The sequence below is a fragment of the Mauremys mutica genome, chromosome 11 (genome assembly GCF_020497125.1).
Source record: "Mauremys mutica isolate MM-2020 ecotype Southern chromosome 11, ASM2049712v1, whole genome shotgun sequence".
In the NCBI taxonomy this organism is placed as follows: Eukaryota; Metazoa; Chordata; order Testudines; family Geoemydidae; genus Mauremys; species Mauremys mutica.
In genome coordinates, this window is record NC_059082.1 from 2,213,957 (window position 1) to 2,235,776 (window position 21,820).

The 21,820-nt window shown below is 42.7% G+C and overlaps 1 protein-coding gene across 1 annotated transcript; it reads left to right on the forward strand.

The window, feature by feature from the left end:
* The first annotated feature begins 1,087 nt into the window (after positions 1 to 1,087).
* EIF3J (eukaryotic translation initiation factor 3 subunit J) lies at positions 1,088 to 20,468 on the forward strand. The gene is made up of 8 exons (XM_044980448.1): positions 1,088 to 1,227; positions 1,313 to 1,419; positions 9,643 to 9,703; positions 9,969 to 10,060; positions 10,703 to 10,817; positions 15,462 to 15,620; positions 17,247 to 17,320; positions 19,418 to 20,468. The coding sequence occupies exons 1-8, from the start codon at positions 1,203 to 1,205 to the stop codon at positions 19,547 to 19,549; spliced, it is 765 nt and encodes a 254-aa protein (XP_044836383.1). The 5' UTR covers positions 1,088 to 1,202; the 3' UTR covers positions 19,550 to 20,468.
* The last annotated feature ends 1,352 nt before the right edge of the window (positions 20,469 to 21,820 follow it).

Below are 21,820 nucleotides of genomic sequence, written 5' to 3' on the forward strand. Positions count from 1 at the left end.
CAGTGTTGATAAATGAAAAGGATACTCCTGGCAAATTATGTGCCACAGCACGTGTGCAGAATTCATGTCCCCTGCAGATTTCTTTGCTTCTCTGCAGAAAAATGACTCTGACAGGGAATCAGAGGGAAGCTGCAGGAACAGTTATGCACCACTCCCTAGCTGTGCAGGTTGATCATTTCAGGTACCCAGAGCAGCCAGCGGAGAAGTAAATCACCGCAGGGCTGCAGACACCCCAGCCAGTGGCTCCTACCCTGAGCTGGGATCAGATGCTAATCTCGGCTGGGCTGGGGGCAGGGGAGGATGGGATTACCTCTTCCCCTGCAAGGACTGGCTGGGACTGTGTCAGGCCCACACCCAGAAACTTCCCCCAGCTTCAGGAAGCTCAACAGCCTCCCCAGTTTCCTGTCCCCAAATTGGAACTGGAAAAGCTTCAGACAAGGGCAACAAAAATGATTAGGGGGTGCGGAATGGCTGCCCTATGAGGAGAGATTAATAAAATTGGGACTTCTCAGCTTGGAAAAGAGCTGGCTGAGGGGAGATATGATTGATGTTTATAAAATCATGACTGGGGTGGAGAAAGTAGATAAGGAAGTGTTATTGACTCCTCATAACACATGAACTAGGGGGTCACCAAATGAAATTAATAGGCAGCAGGTTTAAAGCAAAAGGAAGTATTTCTGCACACAACACACAGTTAACCTGTGGAACTCCTCGCCAGGAGCTGTTGGGAAGGCCAAGACTATAACAGGGCTCATAATGGCTGTTAGCCAGGCTGGGCAGGGAGGGTGTCCCTGGCCCCTGGTGGCCAGGAGCTGGGACTGGGTGACAGGGGAGGGCTCACTGGGCGATTCCCTGCTCTGTTCATTCCCTCCGGGGCACCTGGCACTGGCCACACCCTGGGTCTGCCCCGCCCCGCCCCGCCCCGCCCCCCAGGGCTCCCTCCCCTCACACGGGCCCTTGCCAGAGGCGGCGGGGCCGGGCCTGGCTCGCCCGCGAGCCCAGTCCAGCCCCAGGCGGGACTCGCCGCCCCGGGGATTCCAATGCGGCCGTTGCGGGGCGTCAGCGCGTCCCTGCCCCGCCCCCTGGAGGCGGGGCGGGCCCCGCGTGTCCGCCGCTATCCCGGCGTGCCCCGCGCTCGGACGCTCTCGGGCTGACTCACCCCGCCTCGCTCTGGCTGAGCTTGCGGGACTCGCGGGGGCAAGATGGCGGCGGAGGCAGATTCGTGGGGTAGGTGCTGGCCGCGGGCTCGGTTCCCGCCCGGGTGCCCCGCTCCCCCGCCCGCCCGGTTAACCCGCTCTCGTCTCCCCCACAGATGCCGACAGCTTCGAGGTGGCGGATCCGGTCGCGAAGCGGCTGGTGCCGACGCCGGGGGCCGGCGGGGACCGCTGGGCCGGGGAGGATGAAGAGGACGCCGTGAAGGTGGGGGTCGCGGGGCGGGGCCCCGGGCTGTGCGGGGCCTCCCTGGCGGGGGGCCGGCGGGGGAGCGGTCAGAGCCCGTGTGGAGCCCGCCCCGGCCGTGGGGCTGCGGGGGCGGGGCGCGCTGCCCCGCGCCATATGGCGCTGCCCGACCCGTAGTGACTGCGCTGTGCTGGGGCCCTCGCGCCCCTACACCCCCCCCCCCGCCCGAGCCTCCCCCCGGGCCAGCCCGGGGACACCGCCAATGAACGCGGCCGGGGCTTGCTCGGCGCGGGCCGGAGGCCGCTACGTGGCTCGTGGAGCGAGCGGCTGGCAAAACGTGGGCCGCTTGGAGAAATGGCCTGCAAGTGTCTCGCCGCCACCGTCAGCAAAATCTTTTCCGGGAGGGGAGGGGAGACTTAAAAAAACGGCCTAATTAAAATGGAGACTCAGGGAGTCTCCTACCAGGTGAGTAAAACTTGTCAGGTGAGCTTGCGGGGATGGGTTAGAGTCACCCTTCTTTGTGTGGTGAGATGTGGCAGAATAATTCTGGCAAAGTTATGCTGATGCTAGGAACTTGCGTGATAGGTGGAGTGGTGGATGGCGATGTGGCAGTTCCTTGGTCGCTTGAAGTCTTTAAGATCGTATGTTCTTTTAAAAATATGCTCTAGTTCAATCGGCAATTGAGCTTGATGTAGGAATTATTAGGTGAAGTTCTGTAGTCAGTGTTACCAGTTGCATATGCATTGAAACCTGTCTGAATTGGAGCACTGGGTGATCAAAAGTTGGAAGGTCAAATAAAACTTTCAAATACGTTTCTGTAAATGGGCTGCTTCACTCCCAGCTAAGACCTGTACTTGTTCTTAGGTTTCTGAGTTGAATAAACATGGTCTCCCTTCTGTAACTTCCTTCCCAGCAACCAGTCCTCTTTCCCAGCTCCAGAGCAAAGCCCCTGTCAATTAACTCTCAAGAGGTGTCATCCCAGTGAATGGAGAATTGTGTTTTTTGCCCACCTGCCATCTCTAAGCTAATGGCAGGCCTCTCAGTACAGAACTGCTCTGGAATTTGCCAGATGGTATTCAACTATTGATCTCTCCTGTGAAGAGTCTCTCTATTCCCTGCCCCCTTGCAGGCTCTTAGCCTGAGGGAGCATATGGGGAAGAAGTGGGTACAGAGGGATGACAGAGGCTTGAACATTGAACTTGTTCCAAATAGTCCTATCTTGGCAGTATCTCCTACAGGCCAGAATCTTTCCTCCATCCTAGTGTTGTCTCTTCTGACTTTCTCTCAGTCCTGTGAAACTAGGCAGTCCCTCATTGTTCCTTTAGAAGTCGGTTGTGTTCAGAGTGTTAAAGTGGGGTTTATCTACTAGAGAATCATGGAGCTGGCTTCACTGTATTTCAGTGTTAGTCTTTTGCATTAGAGTTTGAACTAAATGTCCAACTCTAAACCTACTTTATTAAATCAGAAACATTTAAAATGTCCAAATCTCATGCAATGTAGTTCCCATATGTTCCTTAACAAAAAAGATCAGTTGAGTGATGGATACCCCAACAATTCCTGATCTTTTTCTTAGAGCTTGGCCAGATCATGAATGCAGATATCAGCAACTGGCAATGACTTCTGTAGAACTATATCTAATAGACTTCAGAATCATGGGAGGGTAACATACTACATCTGGAATCTAGGACTCTTCAAAAGGATCTTGGGATCTGCGGAAGTATTAAAAAAAATTGGTAAACTTAGTATCCAAAGTTAAACATTGAATCATGCTTTTGTTTCAAATCAAGACACCGAGAGAGTGCTATAGACAATCTTAGTACTGATCACTAGATAACTGAAAAAGGTTAATATGTTATCATTTGTTTAGACATGGGCAGGAAGAGGAAAAGTTCAGATTAAAGTAATTGATTCTTGCTTATTGAAGACTCTGGCAGTGGTTGTTCATGTTGCGCCAAGATAGTGCTATCAGTAATAACTGACCGTTTGTGCATGCACTGTGTTTCTGAGCACCAGTGGTGACGGGAGCTTGCGATGGTGCTCTTCTATGTAGTATAAATGTAAATAGATAAAATATATTACTTGTGTTATGAAGACTTCTTTTGAGAACATGAGAACAGCCGTACTGGGTCAGACCAATGGTTCATCTAGCCCAGTATCCTGTCTTCTCACAGTGGCCAAAGCCAGGTTCTTCAGAGGAATGAACAGAACAGGTAATCATCGAGTGATCCATCCCCTGTCGCCCATTCCCAGCTTCTGGCAAACAGAGGCTAGGGACGCTTCAGAGCATGGTTTTGCATCCCTATCCATCCTGGTTAATAGCCATTGATGGACCTATTCTCCATGAACGTATCTAGTACTTTTATGAACCCTGTTATAGTCTTGGCCTTTACATCATCCTCTGGCAAAGAGTTCCCCAGGTTGACTGTGTTGTGTGTGAAGAAATACTTCCTTTTGTTTGTTTTAAATCGGACTCCTGCTTTATGCGGCACCAGTGGCAGTATGTCACTGGGAGAGAGATGCTCACTCATACAGTCAGGTCCCAAACAATTCAGGGCTTTCTATTTTAAAATTAACATGTTGATTTTCCCCCCAGATGTTCACTGGAACCCAATACAGATGATGGAGCATTGGTCTAGTATGCTCCCAGTGTTCAACTACACTTAACAAGTGAGTTGCAGTGTTCTGTGCTAGCTTCACCTTCCAAATGAGGTCAAGGGGAAGCTCCGTGTAGTGTGCATCACAACAATATAATCTTGAAATGACAAGACATGGATAATTGTGGCATGCTCTGCATTGGAGAGGAAAGGTGACTCTCTTCTGGGCAGATGGGAAGAAAGCACTCTTGGCTGCAGCGCCTCATGGGCCCAGAGCAGCCCAGGGTCTAACACCCCCAAGTTGTTTACCTGTATTACCAGTGATTGTGTCCCTTCTGTAAGGGGTGCTGATGCAAATTCTTCCAGCTGCTTTTCCCAGCCTGCTAAGAGTCTCAGTCTTGTCTGGATTAAATCTCAGCTTGCTCTCATCTAGGCACCATGTGATTTGTTCTAGCTGGGCCAGATGTGATAGAGAGAGAGTGCTGGGGGTCGTCAGCCTGCTAAATGCACTGCAGCTCATATGTCCTCACTAAACCTCTCAGGAGGATCATATGCATATTGAGTGGGAGGTGACAATATAGGCTTCTGTGGTATACCATGCGAGTATCCTTGGGGCAAAGGAACAATTGCCCACAACTCCCCTCAGAGAGAGTTCCTTAGGAAGATACCAAGGAGCTTCAACCAGACCTCCTATTGTCTGCAAATGAGTTTGCAAATCTCATGGTCACAGCACCCTGCTTCTGCATGGGGATTTCACTCCAACCACCCTCTCTTAAAAAGGGTATATCTGTGAAGGATGGGATCAGATGAGGAAGCAATCTGTAAACTGTACTCTGCAACAGTTATGAAAGTAGCTATTTATGAAGTGAGTCTAGTTGAATAATGCAGGGTTGTAGTCGTGTTGGTCCCAGGATATTAGAGAGGTGGATGAGGTACTATCTTGTATTGGATCAGCTTCCGTTGGTGAGAGACAAGTTTTCGAGCTTACACAGAACTCTTCTTCAGGTTTGTGTAAGCTTGAAAGCTGCTCTCGCGCCAACAGAAGTTGGTCGAATAAAAAATTTCTTCACACAATGCCCAGTCAATCTGTGGAACTCTTTGCCAGAGGATGTTGTGAAGGCCAAGACTATAACACAGTTCAAAAAAGAATTAAATAAATTCCTGGAGGATAGGTCCATCAATGGCAATTAGCCAGGATGGGCAGGAATGGTGTCCCTAGCCTCTGTTTGCCAGAAGCTGGGAATGGGTGACAGGGCTGGATCACTTGATGGTTCCCTGTTCTGTTCATTCCCTCTGGGGCATCTGGCATTGGCCACTGTCAGAAGACAGGACACTGGGCTAGAGGGACCATTGGTCTGACCCAGTCTGGCTGTTCTGATGTAGTCAGACCTGCATTAGTTCAGCACAAAGCTAGCACACTGAAAATAGCAGTATGGATGTTGCCGCTCCAGCTGAGACTTGGGCTAACCACTCAGACTCGGGGAGTCAGATGTGTCTCGGATGGCAGCTTGTAGCAGCCCAACATCCACACTGCTATACTCGAGCTGAGCTAGCGCGAATCTGTCTACTTGGGCTGGGAGGCTCACTCGAAGCTGTATCGTAGACATTGCCTTACTGGCTGCATCCTGCATCAACCTTTTCATCATTTTGCCTGGGATCAATGTCAAGCTAACTGATCTGTAGAAAAATTATTGTTAACCTTTGCAGATAGGACAAGGGCTTAAATTGCAGCAAGGGCAGTTTAGGTTGGACATTAGGAAAAACTTCCTGTCAGAGTGGTTAAGTACTGGAATAAATGGCCTAGGGAGGTTGTGGAATCTCCATCATTGGAGGTTTTAAGAGCAGGCTGGACAAATACCTGTCAGGTATGATCTGGATAATACATAGTCTTGCCATGAGTGCAGGGGACTGGACTAGATGACCTCTCAGTGTCCCGTCCAGTCCTATGATTTTATGATTACCTTGGCTTATAGTAATCTATCAATTCCAGGGACAAGGTGGGTGAGGTAATACTTCATTTTGTTTGTTTTAAACCTGCTGCCTATTAATTTCACTTGGTGACCCCTAGTTCTTGTGTTATGAGGAGTAAATAACACTTCCTTATTTACTTTCTCCACACCAGTTATGATTTTATAGACCTCTATCATAGCCCCCTGGGACTGGGAGGCTCGCCCTCAGCTGTAGTGTAGACATAGCCTACAGGAGTAAAGTATGGTAGCACACTGACTATTAACATGATTTGGAGGAAAACAGGTCTTTTCAAACTTGATATTATTTGTTGAGGTTAACTGTAGGTGGTGATGTAATTGTGTTAACATCCTTCGATTTCCCTAAGGAGGCTGACATTCTGACTACAACATTACCCTTTACAAAATCAAAGTAGCACAGATTAAATGCATTTAAACTGATCTGAACATTATAAATTGGGATCCCCATCCAGTGGGGATGTTCTGAGCAGAGTCCTGCGGGGATCTATTCCTGGCCCAATCTATTCAATATCTTATGATCTGGAAGAAACCACCGCTGGCAAAGTTTGTAGTGGACACAAATTGGTGAAGTATTGAATAATGACTGGTTAGTTCTATAGAGCAATCTGTCTCTTTTGGTAAGCAGGGGTTTACTTGAACAACGTGCATTTTAATACATGAGTCATACACCTAGGAATAGAATCTTGGTCACAGTTATAGAATGGGGAACCATATTTTGGAAAGCAGTGACTCTGAAAGAAATGTTGGGGTCAACCGAACGTGAGCTGATGTAGTGCACTGGCTAAGAACTAATGTGATCGTTTGATGTATAAGCAGGTGAATACTGACTAGAGATAGGGAGCTGTGTGTACCACTGTGTGCAGCTTTAGCCGAGACCATTAATGGCGATTTTAAAATGATGGAAAACATTGGAAAGGGTTCAGAAAAAGTACATGAATCATTTGAGATTGGGAAAATAAGCTTTTTGGTGAGAGAGTTAATATCAATCTATTCAGTTTATCCAGGAGAAGGCTCAGAGGTGACTTAATTATAGAAAAGAGATTTGATAGTGTACAGCTCTTTAATCACATGGAGAAAAGCATAACAAAATCCAGTGGTTGAAGTTGAACAAATTCAGACTAGGGCAAAGTGCAAATTTTAAGTGAGGGTAATCTACCATTGGAACAACATTTACCTAGGGACATGATGGATTCTCCATCATTTGAAGTCCTTAAATCAGGATTGAGTGATGTTTGAAAAGATGAGCTGTAACAGCTCAACCAGAAGCTATGGGTTCGATCCTGGAATTACTGGGCAAAATTCTGTCTTTGTGGTACAGTAACTCATCGCTTAACGTTGTAGTTATGTTCCTGAAAAATGCGACTTTAAGTGAAACGATGTTAAGCAAATCCAATTTCCCCTGTGTGTGAGAGGGAGATGCGCATTGCCCCTTTAAGTACGCTGACCGCACTCTAAGTACATTGCCTTTTTAAGTCAACCAGGAAGTTGAGACAGCAGTGCTGCTAGCATGCTCCCTCTGTCCTGAATCCTGTTGTGTCCCCCCCCCCCCTCCCCGCTCTCTGGAGATGGGGTAAGCGAGGAACAGGGGGGAGGGGGATATCCTAGCATTAGCCGCCTTCTTCCCCCATCTGCACAGGAAGCAGGAGGCTCCCAGGAGCAGCTCCAAGGCCGAGGGCAGGAGCAGCACATGGTAGTGGGGAGAGGGACAGCTGAACTGCTGGCAATTGATAGCCTGCTGGGCAGCTATCACACAGGGAACTTAGGGGAGTGGGCGCTGCTAGAGAGGTTGCCGGTCCACCCTGGTTCCAGGCCCCCACCAGCTAGCTCCAATGGGCTGCTCTTTTTGCAAGCAGTGGACAAAGCAGGCAGCTGCCAAACGTTAGAGGGGAGCATTGCACAACTTTAAACGAGCATGTTCCCTGACTGATCAGTAACATAACAATGTTAACCCAGACAACTGTAAGTGAGGAGTTACTGTATACAGGAAGTCAGTGTGACATGTCAGAACCGGAAGTGTAAGGAGTTCAAAGGACTATTGAATGTACTAGATGGACAAGGACTTTAGGGACAATAAGTGTTAAGTGGTTTTCCAGGGAGTGGTTAATGCAAATTATGCAACTCGGTTATGTAAAACCCCAGTCCTTTGAAGCCACTCCTGAGGAGAGGGCAATTGACTAGTAATTCCCTGAGACTGGAGATCAAATGCTCAAGCTGTATAAAGAAATAGTTGAACTCTCCAGTTGGGATCTGGTTCCTGATCCCAAAAACTTGCGTGAACATGTAACCAAGGATGCAAACCCAGTTGTGGTGTTTGAGAGACTGGCACAGCAGAGTCCCATGATGGGGTTGGAAGTGACCTCTGGTAGGCTTTTAGCATGCATGTAGATTTTTTTTTTTGCCTGTAATGCTTTTACCCCAAGAATAAATGCAGTTTGCTTTGTGAAGGCTGGTTGGTACCTGGTTTACACTGTTACAGCCCTTGGAGAAAGAGTTAACCACAGGTGCTGGACCCTGGGCAGACCTGCTGGTAAATCGCAGTGAGGTGCAGAGGGAACCTAAACCCCTAGTCTGAAAGGAGAGAGACGCAGGTCTCTGCCATGAGAGCGGTGATGGCTGGGAAGCCTAAAATCTTAAGTGGGTGCCCTCCAGGAAGACCAGGAAGGGGATCAAAGGTGCAATTAGCCCTGAAACTGACAGATTAGTTGATCATAATTGTTCCTTCTGCCTTAATTCTATGAATCAGAGAGTCACATGTATTGATAGTTTGTCATCCCCTGGTGCATTAAGTGGTATGCCTGTAATGGCAGCTTTTGACATTTTTAAATCCTGATGGGTACTAAATGGCTTATGTTCAGATTTAATCATCAAATAACACTGCTACTGCTACCAGGGCAACATCCCATCAGAGCTCTCCGCCCTGATTCTGTAATGCTTAATTTATTGCACAAAATCTGTGTCCTCTATTCTGCTAAGCCTGTTTTGTTTCTGGTGACGGATGTGCTATAGAGAAGAATCAAATCATTCTGTCAGATATCTACTCATAAATTAATTTTTTCTTATACAGACGCTCCCCGGGTTATGCAAACCTGACTTGCGCAAATCTGCACTTAAGTAAAAAGTTCCATAAGCTGTTTTTGCGTAATTGATGGCTGTACATTCTCGACGTACGTAAAATTCAACTTATGCAAGGTGTTCCGGAACGGAACGCTTGCGTAAGCTGGGGAGCGTCTGTAACCATTTTTGCCCAGCAAATGGGTTGTGGCAGATTTTTGTCTTGCTTCCGTAACTGTGTTGAACGTGAGTTTGCCTGTTACTGTGGTGTACATTAAGGCCATGTCTACACTGTGAATCTTACAAGGGTGCGGCTTTGCCGCTGCAGCCACACCATTGTAAGGTGCGCAGCGTGGCTACGCTTTGTCACCGGCAACAAAATAAAACCACTCCAAATGAGGGGGCGGCTCCGGCTGAGAAAGCACCGTCCACACCGGCACTTTTTGCTGTTAAAGTTTTTATCATTTAGGGTGGTTGTTTTTTTCCACACCCCAAGCAACAAAAGTTTTAATGATGAAAGTACAGTGTAGACAGTTCTTTCCGCACAGATACCTTTAGTGGTTCAGAAGTAAGACAAATACTGATAACTCCTACTCCTTCCTGTTTGGTAGGATAACTGGGATGATGAAGAGGAGGAGGAAGAAGGAGAAAAAGAGACAGAGATAAAAGCAGGTGAGGACTATTTGTTCTATATACAGTGAAGTGTGCTCCTCAAAGAAAAACATTGGATTCTGTGTTCCAAGTTTATGAACTGTATTTATGGGACATAATAGACCAAGGGTTGTGCATGTGTGGGTGACAGTGCATGCTTTTTACATTGGGCACCTCTAGTTTCTGAATTGGATCAAAGCTGTAGGTGCTCTTTTCCCCACATTGTGATAATATTCTTTATGCACTAGATTTCTTTAAAAAGGCTGCTTTGTTCACTGTTTTACAGAATCAAAGGTTTCAGAAAAGAAGAAGATAGCAGAAAAAATAAAAGAGAGAGAAAAGCAGCTGAAGAAAAAGCAAGAGGAGATTAAAAAAAGAGTAAGACTTCACTGTCAGGATTTTACGGGAAGAGGGAGATCAGCTTATTGTTTAGTCTATAAAAACAAATGTAGTCTGAGAATTAAAGGACTGATACTTAATGGTGTGCCCCTACAGTGAGTTTTATCACCCTCTTCTTCTAGGGAAGAATAGTCCTGATGCAGTCTGCATAAGAACTTGAATATCTAAGAGTTTGAAATAGTACTTATCATATTCCCATCCTTTTTCTAAGTGTGTGCATTGAGTTTATAATATTCAACAATGTGTGAAATTACTTTTGTTCAGGGTTTAGGTATTTTTCTGCCTGTAGCGTGCTTGTAGGTATTTTGTGCTTGTAGGTTATCGGTATTTCAACTTAGAATGTTTAAACACAAGTGTTAGGCTTGCTGTTAAGAACAGAATGTCTGTGCTTCATGAAGAACTACTTCAAACAGAAACATGTTGTTCAATTAGCTTGATGAAATGACCACACCTGCAACTGCTCCATTCATGGGCAAGAAATGTAATTCACTTGCCACCAATGTAAGCTGACATTATTTGAAGACTTTTAGTTAAGTAGATTGCTTATGCATGGTTAGCAATAATGACCAAAATGAAAGACTTGCCACAAGTCAATCAATCTACTTTATATACTTTTTTTAGTTAGAGGCACCAGAGGAAGCTCAAGAACTTACACCAGAAGAACAGTTAGCAGACAAACTACGGCTAAAGAAACTACAAGAGGAGTCAGATCTTGAGTTAGCAAAAGAAACGTTTGGTAAGTGTGGATACACCTACTCCAGGCAAGTAGTTGGTGGTGTTACAGTATGACATAAGTCATTTAGAAAGTTAACTGCAATCAATTCTAAATCTAGCTTTCAAGTATAGCAGTGTATTGATCCAAAAAAGTAGGACTGCTGTGATATTACTCTTACTGTTATAAAAATAGCAGGATGAAACTTTGCATCCAACTAAAGCTATTTCATAACTGTTCCTCTCTTTTTAACCAGCACTTTGGAGTTTTCAATATATAGATATTTTTAAAAAGATTGACAGTCGTAGGTAAGAATTGATGCCTTTTGGTGTTGAGAACCTTTAAGACATAGTATGTTTGGGAAAACATCCTGTGATGTGTGATGGTTAACTACTTTTGTTAGTTTGAAGTCAGACGTTACGAATGTCAGTGGATGTGAGTTATGCTGATATCAACCAGAAGTTTGTGTTCAAACAACATGTCTCTTTATATCTGGAAGTATACATCATAATGACTCTAATTTCAAGCACCACACAACATCTTTAGAAACTAAATAGCATTTTCTGCCTACAAGTGGTTGTAGTGTCTGCTTGTAGGAAGTTAGGTAGGAATGCGTTGCCTGATTGAACTTCCCAGCCAAGAGCCATCTTTTGTATGAAGAGAAGTAGGGTGGAAGAAACTGGTAGCCTCTAATTGTGGGGGATGCTCTACATAGCGCAGCCAGATTACTTGTGAGGTTGGGTGGGGCTTTCTGAGGGGGTGGTTCACCATCGATTAAGCATGTTTAGTTTGACCAAACTATGTGATAAGGCAGGTCGGTGGTTCTCAACCAGAGGTATGTGTACCCCTGGGGGTACGTAGAGGTCTTCCAGGGGGTACAACAACGCTTTGAGATATTTGCCTATTTTTACAACTGTCTACATAAAAAGCACTAGCGAAGTCAGTACAAAAAACAGTTACTCACCTTGTAACACTTGTTCTTTGAGATGTGGTGTTCATGTCCATTCCAATGCCCTCCCTCCTATCCCTCTGTGGGAGTGGGAGGGATAGCTCAGTGGTTTGAGCACTGGCCTGCTAAACCCAGGGTTGTGAGTTCAATCCTTGAGGGGGCCACTTAGGGATCTGAGGCAAAAATTGGTCCTGCTAGTGAAGGTAGGGGGCTGGACTTGATGACCTTTCAAGGTCCCTTCCAGTTCTAGGAGATTGGAGATTACCAATTAAACAAAAAAAAAAAGTGTACTCAGAAGAAACGGGCGGCCGGGAGGGAGCGGGTGTTTGGGGCATCAGGGCCCTATATTGAGCATCATGAAAGCGTTGCTCCAGGGGGTGCGCAGGCTGACCCTATGGATACTGCTAGGGGAAAAAATTCCAGCTGTTGTACACATGGCACGCACCTGACTGGAATTGACATGAACAAGCACTCAAAGAAGAAACTAAAATTTCATATGATGACTTGTTTATACTGCTCTATAGCCTATACAATGAAATGTAAGTAGAATATTTATATTGCAATTGATTTATTTTATAATTATCTGGTAAAAATGAGAAAGTAAGTAATTTTTCAGTAGTAGTGTGCTGTGACGCTTTTGTATTTTTATGTCTGATTCTGTAAGCAAGTAGTTTTTTAAGGGAGGTGAAACTTGAGGGTATGCAAGAGAAATGAGATTCCTGAAAGGGGTGCAGTGCTCTGGAGAGGTTGAGCGCCATTGAGCTAAGTGTTGAAAATGCAATGAAGTTGGTGAAAGGGTATTTGGCTTCTAAGGGCAGTTAAAAGAATGGTAAATTTAACTAGGTTGGGGGGCTCACTATTGTCTTGTGCTTTTCTGACAGAATTGACAAGGTACTGATAAACTTCCTTACAAACAGGATGGATTGATTTAAATCAAGGCGATTTAAATTGAGGATTTCCACTTGGTGACTCAAATCTTCTATTTTAATCAACTTTTTCATTTGTACTTGTTTTCTAAAGAAAGGTGCATTCTCATTGGTTAACATGCCATTAAAACATGCTGATTTATAACTAAATGGAGCTTTTACACTAATTTTTTGGTACATCTTTTTGCTACCTAGGAGAGTACACTGTACATTTGTCTAAGCAATTATGTAGCTTAATATTTTCAAATTCTTCTTAATTTGTACATTTTTAGTATGTGTTAAAGTGGTGAATGATGTATTACTTATTTGCCAGATAATTAACTTTTTGCTCATAATTTGTATCAAGCTGCATTAGGATTGTGACTGGAATTTAATTAACCCCACAACAGCATATAAAACTTACTTTTATTAAACAAAACAAGCCTTTAGTATAGTTCATGACCGAGTGCCATATTTATAAAGCTTGACCTAAAAAATTAGATGTTTTCCCACTGATTCTTTCTTTTATATAAAAATGCAGCCTTTAACTTACCCTTTTTGAGAGAGGTTCATGTCAGCATATTTATTTTTTTATTTAAATTTTTGAGATTATAAATTTAGGCTTTAACATAGTTTGTAAAATCAGATTTTATTTGAACAGGTATAGTTTAAAAAAATCTATAATAAAAATCTAATATAAATACAAAACTGGATTTTTTTTACCCTACTTACCAATTGAATTATTCAGTGGGTTTAATACAGCATTCATGTTTTCTGGGAGTGCTTTCACTTGTATTTTTTTTCAGTGATTTTCTTCAGAAATAATCCAGTCTGCTTTGGTTTGGAAAAATCTACAGCTGTTGATTAATTGCAATTAACGCAAAAAATTAATTGCAATTAAAAAAATTAATCACAATCGCACTGTTAAACAATCGAATACCAATTGAAATGTATTAAATAATTTTGGATGTTTTTCTACATCTATTTCAACTACAATACAGAATACAAAGTGTACAGTGCTCACTTTATTACAAACATTTGTGCTGTAAAAATGATACACAAAAGAAATAGTATTTTTCAATTCACCTCATACAAACACTGTAGTGCAATCTTTTTATCATTAAAGTGCAACTTACAAATGTAGACTTTTTGTTACATAACTGCACTCAAAAACAAAGCCATGTAAAACTTTAGAGCCTACAAGTCCACTCAGTTCTACTTCTTGTTCAGCCAATCGCTAACTCAAACAAGTTTGTTTATGTTTATGGGAGATAATGCTGCCCACTTCTTAATTACAGTGTCATCTGAAAGTGAGAACAGGCATTTGCATATCTGGTGTCACAAGATATTTACGTGCCAAATGCGCTAAAGATTCATGCGCCTCTTCATGCTTTGGCCATCGTTCCAGAGGACATGCTTCCATGCTGATGACATTTAATAAAATGAGTAAATTAAATTTGTGACTGAACTCTTTGGGGGAGAATTGTATGTCTCCTGCTCTGTTGTACCTGCATTCTGCTATATATTTAATATTATGGCAGTCTCAGATGATGACCCAGCACATGTTGTTTGTTTTAAGAACACTTTTTCACTGCAAATTTGAAAAAACGCAAAGAAGGTACCAATGTGAAATTTCTAAAGATAGCTACAGCACTCGCCCCAAGATTTAAGAATCTGAAGTGCCTTCCAAAATCTGAGAGGGAGGAGGTGTGGAGCATGCTTTCAAAGTCTTAAAAGAACAACACTCTGATGTGGAAACGACAGAACCCAAACCACTAAAAAAGAAAATCAACTTTCTGCTGGTGGCATTTGACTCAGATGATAATGAACATACTTCTGTCTGCACTGCTTTGGATCATTATCTAGCAGAACCTGTCATCAGCATGGACACGTCCTCTGAATTGGTGGTTGAAGCATCAAGGGAGGAATGAATCTTCAGTTGGCTACAACAGTGCCATGCAAATGCCTGTTCTCGCTTTCAGGTGACACTAAACAAGAAGCAGGCAGCAGTATCTCCTGCAAATGTAAACAGACTTGTTTGTCTGAATGATTGGCTGAACAAGTAGGATTCAGTGGACTTGTGGGCTCTAAAGTTTTACATTGTTTTATTTTTGAATGCAGGGTTTTTTGTACATAATTCTGTTTGTAAGTTCAACTTTCATGATAGAGATTGCACTACAGTAGTTGTATTAGGTGAACTGAAAAATACTATTTGTTTTTTACAGTGCAAATATTTGTAATAAAAATGAATATCAAGCGAGCACTGTACACTTAGTATTGTGTTGCAACTGAAATCAATAAAATGGAAAATGTATAAAACATCCAAAAATATTTAAATAAATGGTATCCTGTTATTAACAGTGCAATTAATCTTTTTAATTGCTTGACAGCCCTAAAAAAATCATAATCTTAATAGTCAATTTAAAAAATCCCAACTAAACCTAGCACTGCAGGCTTGAGGCCTAGATTTTATATATAAGAAAATACTCTCTCCAGTACTATTCCAGAGTGGGTGGTTCAGTACAACTCACGGGATATGTAGCCTTTCACTTAAATCACTAGTTCAAAGCCAGCATAAATTGTTAGTAACTGAAGTTGTTTGGGGTCTGCCATGTAAGAGATGCTTAATCTGAAATGTTGGCATCTTAGTGACGCTTGCTGCCTTGTTGATCATTTCAGCTTAGGGGAGGAACTGAAGGAGCGTAGAGATAAATTACCTGTTCTGTGGTTAGAGGGCTTATGTAGTGGGGTCAGTCTGACCTCCCACACAGTTAAATGCACCAGTATTTTCTGATACTATGTTTTTCACTGCAGGTGTAAATAGTACTTGTGGAATAGATGCCATGAATCCATCTTCAAAAGATGACTTTACGGAGTTTGGCAAATTATTAAAAGAAAAAATTACACAGTATGAAAAATCTCTACATTATGCCAGTTTTTTGGAAGCATTAGTTCGAGACGTATGTATTTCATGTAAGTCTTTACTTCAAGTGTGAGATTTCCTAGCACATTCTGTGGAGGGCTAGAGTAGCAAACATTAATCAAGTAAAACTGAATTGGGATTTATGCAGTCCTACATTAAATGATGCACTGATACTCCTCCCAGAGACTAGTTTTGACTACTACCTGACCGAGAATCAGCACCTGCATGCTCTTCATCATTTAATGCAGGTGGTGTTTCCTCTGTGATTGATCTTCTCTGACTGGTACTGTCAGGTCAGGATAGCCCACTTAAACATACAGGCAAAGTCTTACACAGCCCTGCAGAACCTCTATTCAAGAAGAGGAAAAGGCTCCCCTATCCGTGTAATTCTAAATAGCTCAGTAGAGGAATGAGATACAAAACTGAGTTCATATAACACTGGAAATTTGAAGCAGTTTAATTCTAAAACAGAACTGTCTGTTGAAGTAACACTACAGTTGACTTGTTTTCACTGCTTTAGCTGGCTGAGGTATTTGGTGAGACTTCCCTTTTTCCTGTGCTTGTACATCCTGGCCTTTGATAGGGTGGCTTGTGCCATATAAATACATTGGATGGTTGACCTCCTGCAACTGATTTTGAACTGTTAAATTGGAGTCCAAATCCTCTGACATGAAGGATTGTTAAACTGAGCATTAAGTGCATGTAACATCCCTCTCCTCCTGGATGCTTCTCTCTAAAAGCCTTCAAACTTGTTTTAGGCAAACCATTTGACCTTTAGAGGCAAACAGTTGACCATATTACAAATCTAGCGGCATAATGTGCTCATCATAGCGTTTAAGGCCAGAAGGGACCACCACATAACCTAGTCTTCTGTATATCATGGGCCACCAACGCCACCCAGCACCTGCAAGCTATACTGAACCACCACATTTAGACCAGGTATTACAGCCCACAGGAGACTAGATAGAGAATAGAGGGGACTGACGTGCACCAGGGCTTGAGGCCCCACAATGGCAGGAAAATGAGAGAGACCCAGATAATCCTGGCAAGAGACCAGCACCCCCACACAGGAGAGGAACCTGAAACCCTCCTCCTCCCCTCCCCCCCCCCCCCCGGGTCACTGCCAGTCTGACCTGGAGGAAAATCCCTTCTGGACCCAAGGTGTGGCAATCAATTAGACCCTGAGCATGTGAGTAAGAACCAGCCAGCCATGCACCTGAGAAAATTCTCAGTGGCATCTCAGAGACACCCCTCCTCCCCCCAATGTCCCAGCCATGGCCATCCCTGATGATCCAGAGGGAGATTTAAAAAAAAAAAAAAAAAAAAAATTGGGGGTGTGGGGAGGGGAATCACTTGCTGACCCCTACTGATGGCAGACTGAATCCTTGAAGCATAAGCTTATGTAACCGTGTTCAAATGTTGGCCTCCTAAATGTATTGATTACATTGGGCAGCGTAAGATGGCCATTACACAAGTTATCAAGGGGATGTGAAATCCTAGACTGTGATGCTGAGAATCAGCATTGCCCTGCATGTAGTCCACTGTTTTGACTCCAGTTAAAGGAGTAAACGACCAGATATAAATCTCCACTTACTGGATTTTAGAGGATTCAGTGATTATTTGAAGGCTTTCTGAAAACAAGATTGGTAGAAGTCTAATTTTCTTCCTCTTTGTAGTGGAAGTTGATGATTTGAAAAAGATCACAAATGCTTTGACAGTGCTATGCAGTGAAAAACAAAAACAAGAGAAGGTAAGACGTCTGCATCTCTTTTTATCCTGTCTTTCCATAACTTGCATACTACCAATATGCACTAAGATGTGCACCTTCGATAAATCTAAGGGGTTCTAGGCTTTGAAGTCAAATGTGCTTTTGACTTAATACAATTTGTTAATGAGAAGATAGTTGAAATTCTGATTTGGAATATTGTCCTAGGGCTAAACTTGGGAATGTCCCATAAACTTAAAACAAGTGTACTCATGTAAAATAAGCACTGTTTTGGCAGTAACCTTTAGCTTCATCCTCTCTCATCTTTGCACTGATTCTGTTCAATTTTTTTGTGTCTGTGCTGGAGTAGAAATAGAAGTGGAAGTGTCCAGTTGTTCTGGATAGGTGGGAGAAGTGTATATTTTAGTTCGAACCAGAAAACTAGAATCTTAGTTAAATGTGTTTATGGAAGTAATTTAAATCTTTATTCTCAACCTTTAATAAAACTAAGATCAATGTGATCAGAGCAACTTAACAGCAGATAACAGAACTAGATAGCATGTCAGTATGCCTCTCTGGTGTGCCATACAACTTAAGTGGAAAAAGCATTAAGTGAGTAGTAACACTATCAAATTATAGTATAGTTGGTGCTTTGTGATTATACAAATTGTGTAAAATGTGTTTCTTGTGCAAAAGTTATAACACTGAAGTTGTGAGGGAATTGCATAGCTAAATGTCAGTGAGACCAGAATTTTAAAAAATAGCTAACTGAACATTAACTGGCAAATCCAAGCCATACTGCCCAGCAGATAATTGAAATGAGATTGGTTTCAAAATTTGTACTAGGGAGTTCTTGAAGGAAGAAACCCGCTTCTGGGCCTTCAGTGTGAATAACAAGTGCTCCATAAATGCACAACTCTGCTACTTTTCTACCCAAAATCGGTGGGTGATTGGAAACGCTTTTTAGGCATGTTCTCCAAACTGTTCTTGTGGCAATTCACAATAAATGGTTTAGTTCAGGAGAAGATTAACAGTATAAACTTGGCCATAAAATATCATTTGTAAAGTGATATCAGCCTAATTCTGCATATCTAATAGAACTAGACTTTGAGATAGGAATGTCCCCTTCTGTGTACAAAGCTGAGAGAAGGGCAGGTGCAGTTATGCTGTTGTGCTTCACTGCTGATTTTATTAGCTGAGTTTCATCAGGAAGCTAAACTTGGCTTTTTTTTCCTATTTCCTTTTTTTTCCATATCTCAGATTTGGATGTCAGTTATTTCTCTCCGGTATAGCTGATGTTTTTATTAATCCTTCTGTGCCTGACATCTTTGCCACATCCATTTACAAAGAATGTATCAAAGTGGTTAATATTAGCATGCAAGAAATAGCTTGCCTCTCAACTCAGTAACTCGCAATATTGTAGCTCTTTGGAATATTGATTTAAAGTATTGGAGTAAACTCAACATATCACTTGTAAGTGATCTTGGCTGAATCATGTTTCATTTTTTTCTTTTTAAATCAACCAACCAAAAAGACCCTACCCAAGCAAAGTTTTTACCTTAAAACAGAAGAACCAGAAACTCCATAAATTCACTAGGGATTTTGCTACTGACTTTACATGCTCTGATCCTAAGGTGATGGGCAGCCATATAAAACCCTAAAATAAAGACTCCCACCAACTAAATCAGTAACAATATAAAACCGAATATCTATAATTTTTGCACTGGGACAGAGCCTCTCCTCCTTCAGGAAAATAAATTTACACTGCATATAGTGTAACAAGTTTGGTGAAGGGTGTTTCAGTGTACCATAGAGTACGTGCTGCTATTCTGATTATGGTGAAGTGAGTCTGCTAGACAGTGTTTTTGACATGAATAAGAGCTGAACTGACATTCAGTTGCCTCTGGGGTCAATAGCAGTAGCGCACACACATTACATGGTAGGAAGTGAACACTTTTGCCAACTAGCAGATTGCAAGTACAGGGGAATTGAAGTGTCCTGTTTTAATTACCCAGATAAGAAACTGCCAGGATCCTAGGGTTAATATTCTTCTTATGTTTTACCAGCACTTCTAGGAAATTAGCATGTTACATTTAATACTGACTCTAAAATAAACCAAATCTTTTTTGGGTCTTTCCTCAGCAAAGTAAAGCCAAAAAGAAGAAAAAAGGGGTTGTGCCTGGAGGTGGTTTAAAGGCTACTATGAAAGATGATCTGGCAGATTATGGAGGATATGATGGAGGATACGTGCAAGATTTTGAAGACTTCATGTGACATTTATCTTTCCTTGTGTTGTCTTTCTGTTGCCCATAAACCCTTAAACATGTAGCACAACTTCTTTTCCTTTAAATTCTGCCAAATGCTACAATTGAAAGTGCAGTATCTTTGTGCTGGTTATTTAACCCTTTGACAGGGTGGTGCTAAAGCATTGGGATACCTGTCCCATCAAGGGGTTAAAATGATGAAACTCAATTCCTACATAAATCACAGAAAAAACAAAATTCTAATAATGTTTTTAATTGTTGCTATCTGGTTTCATAGTAACAAAACCACAAAGTTGGACATGAATTTCAACAAAGCAAACGTTGTATTATTACCAGCACAGTTTAGTAATACAGCCTTAACTGTACCTCCTTGAATGATTTATCTTGTGAACAAAAGCAGTTTGCGGCAAGGGCATGGTGTGCACTTAGTATTAAAATTGCTTTGTCTAAATTAGAGCTTGGGTTTTTTTAAAGAGATTGTGAAGGGGACTGCTAACTTCAAAGTAAGGATACTGCACCTGAAAATTAATCACTTGATACACACCCATTCTTTCAAAGCTTGACAGTTTAAAATAAAACTTATTTTGGTCAAAACAAGAAAATAGTTCCTTTTTGCATTTGAAAAATGATTTGTGGTATCTTGAGTATAAGCAGTTAGTTTACATTTATTTACTAATGCAGCTGTACGGGTTGGTTATTCTAACAGTTAACTGCCTGGTTTAAGTGTCTGAGAACTAAATTTCCTTTGTTCTCATGGGCTGTGATAGAACTTTCACAGGACTTTACCATTTTCTTTCATTTACAAAAACCTGCTTAGCAAACTGCAACAGTTACTACAGTTGGGCAAATTGTTATGTTAACAATTATGACATCTGCAATGTTTTATAAAGCAACTAATTTAATAAAATCACTATTGTGAGGACTTCAGAGCCTGTGTATTGGGAGTACTTATTTTAGTGTTAACTAAGCTCTAGAATAGTGTTTCTGGGCCACATAGCTAAGCTGACAAGAGGATTCTCTTGACTGAAGCAGATTGGCAACAGTCTGAGAAAGTTGACCCAACAGGAGCAAAACATAAGCTGAAGGCTGGTTACCAAATGCACCATAATTACTAGTGAAGGGTTCAGCCCTTCATGCCTGTGCCTCAGAATAACTCACTTGCTGCCTTCACCTGATCTTCACATGCCGGCTAAAGAATCTCTACTACTCCTGAAGTGGCTGTTTGCTTCAGTGAGCGACTACCAGGGCAGCCTGTCCCTATCGTAGAGTATGCATGTCCAGTTTGGTGGTGTGGCTCTTTCTGTTCCAAATGGGTGAGCCTTGACATTGGCAGTATAATGAAACAGACTTGGGCCATGGGATTGCAGTGTGTTCAGCACTGCGCTCCATGATTTGAAATCTGTTCCCACACCTTAGTTGAATCTAAGGCAGCAATTTAAAACAAGACATACCATCACACCCCATGTTATTAAAAACAATTGCAAGCTAAGGTTACAAAAACAATTAGGACATCTAACACTAAATTCAGATTCATGCAGCACAAAATTTTTAGTTTTTAACCTTAATGTCAGGAATGTTAAGCATGGGCTTGGTGGACATCTGGAGATTTCCATATGGGGGGAGTTCATGAAACTTGCCCCTTAACTAAAGAAAGAGAGGATGTGAGATGTGACATCTCTGCCAGTGTGAGGTGCTGACTGAAGTTTTCTTAACTGCTCAGTCTGTAGTCTCTGGTCATTCTGTTTCTGCATTACAGAACTGGAATTATGTTAAGGGCCAGAATTGTAGTTTTAAAACTGTTCACTGGAATGTGGGGGCCTGAATACTGTGTGTAACCTGGTTATGGGGATAGTGTATGGCTATACTGGAATATTTACTGTTTTTGTATAAGTTTAATAGCAGGGATGTTTGCAAACCCTCAAAGGGAGACAACACAATGTCTCCAGGTAAGCCATCTCCTGGGAAACATGGTGGGGGTTATTGCTGGATAATGCCCAAGCTATTCACTGGGGTGATACTACTGCCAGACTCCAGCCAAAGTTACAAGGCTTGAAGCCAAAAGCTCAAAGGACACTGAAGAGTCACACTACTGAGAGAGGGAGATGCAGCTGGCAGCACTGTTCCTGGCAAACAGACTCTCTCGCACCTCCGCTGGAGGATCAGAAGCAAAGCCTGCCAGGTACACTGCCACTGGGCTAGAGCTCAGTCAGACATGGATGCATCTAGAGCCCAGTGAGGGCTCAGAGGTGTAGCCAGCTCTGTAGCCTTCCTCCTTTTTCTC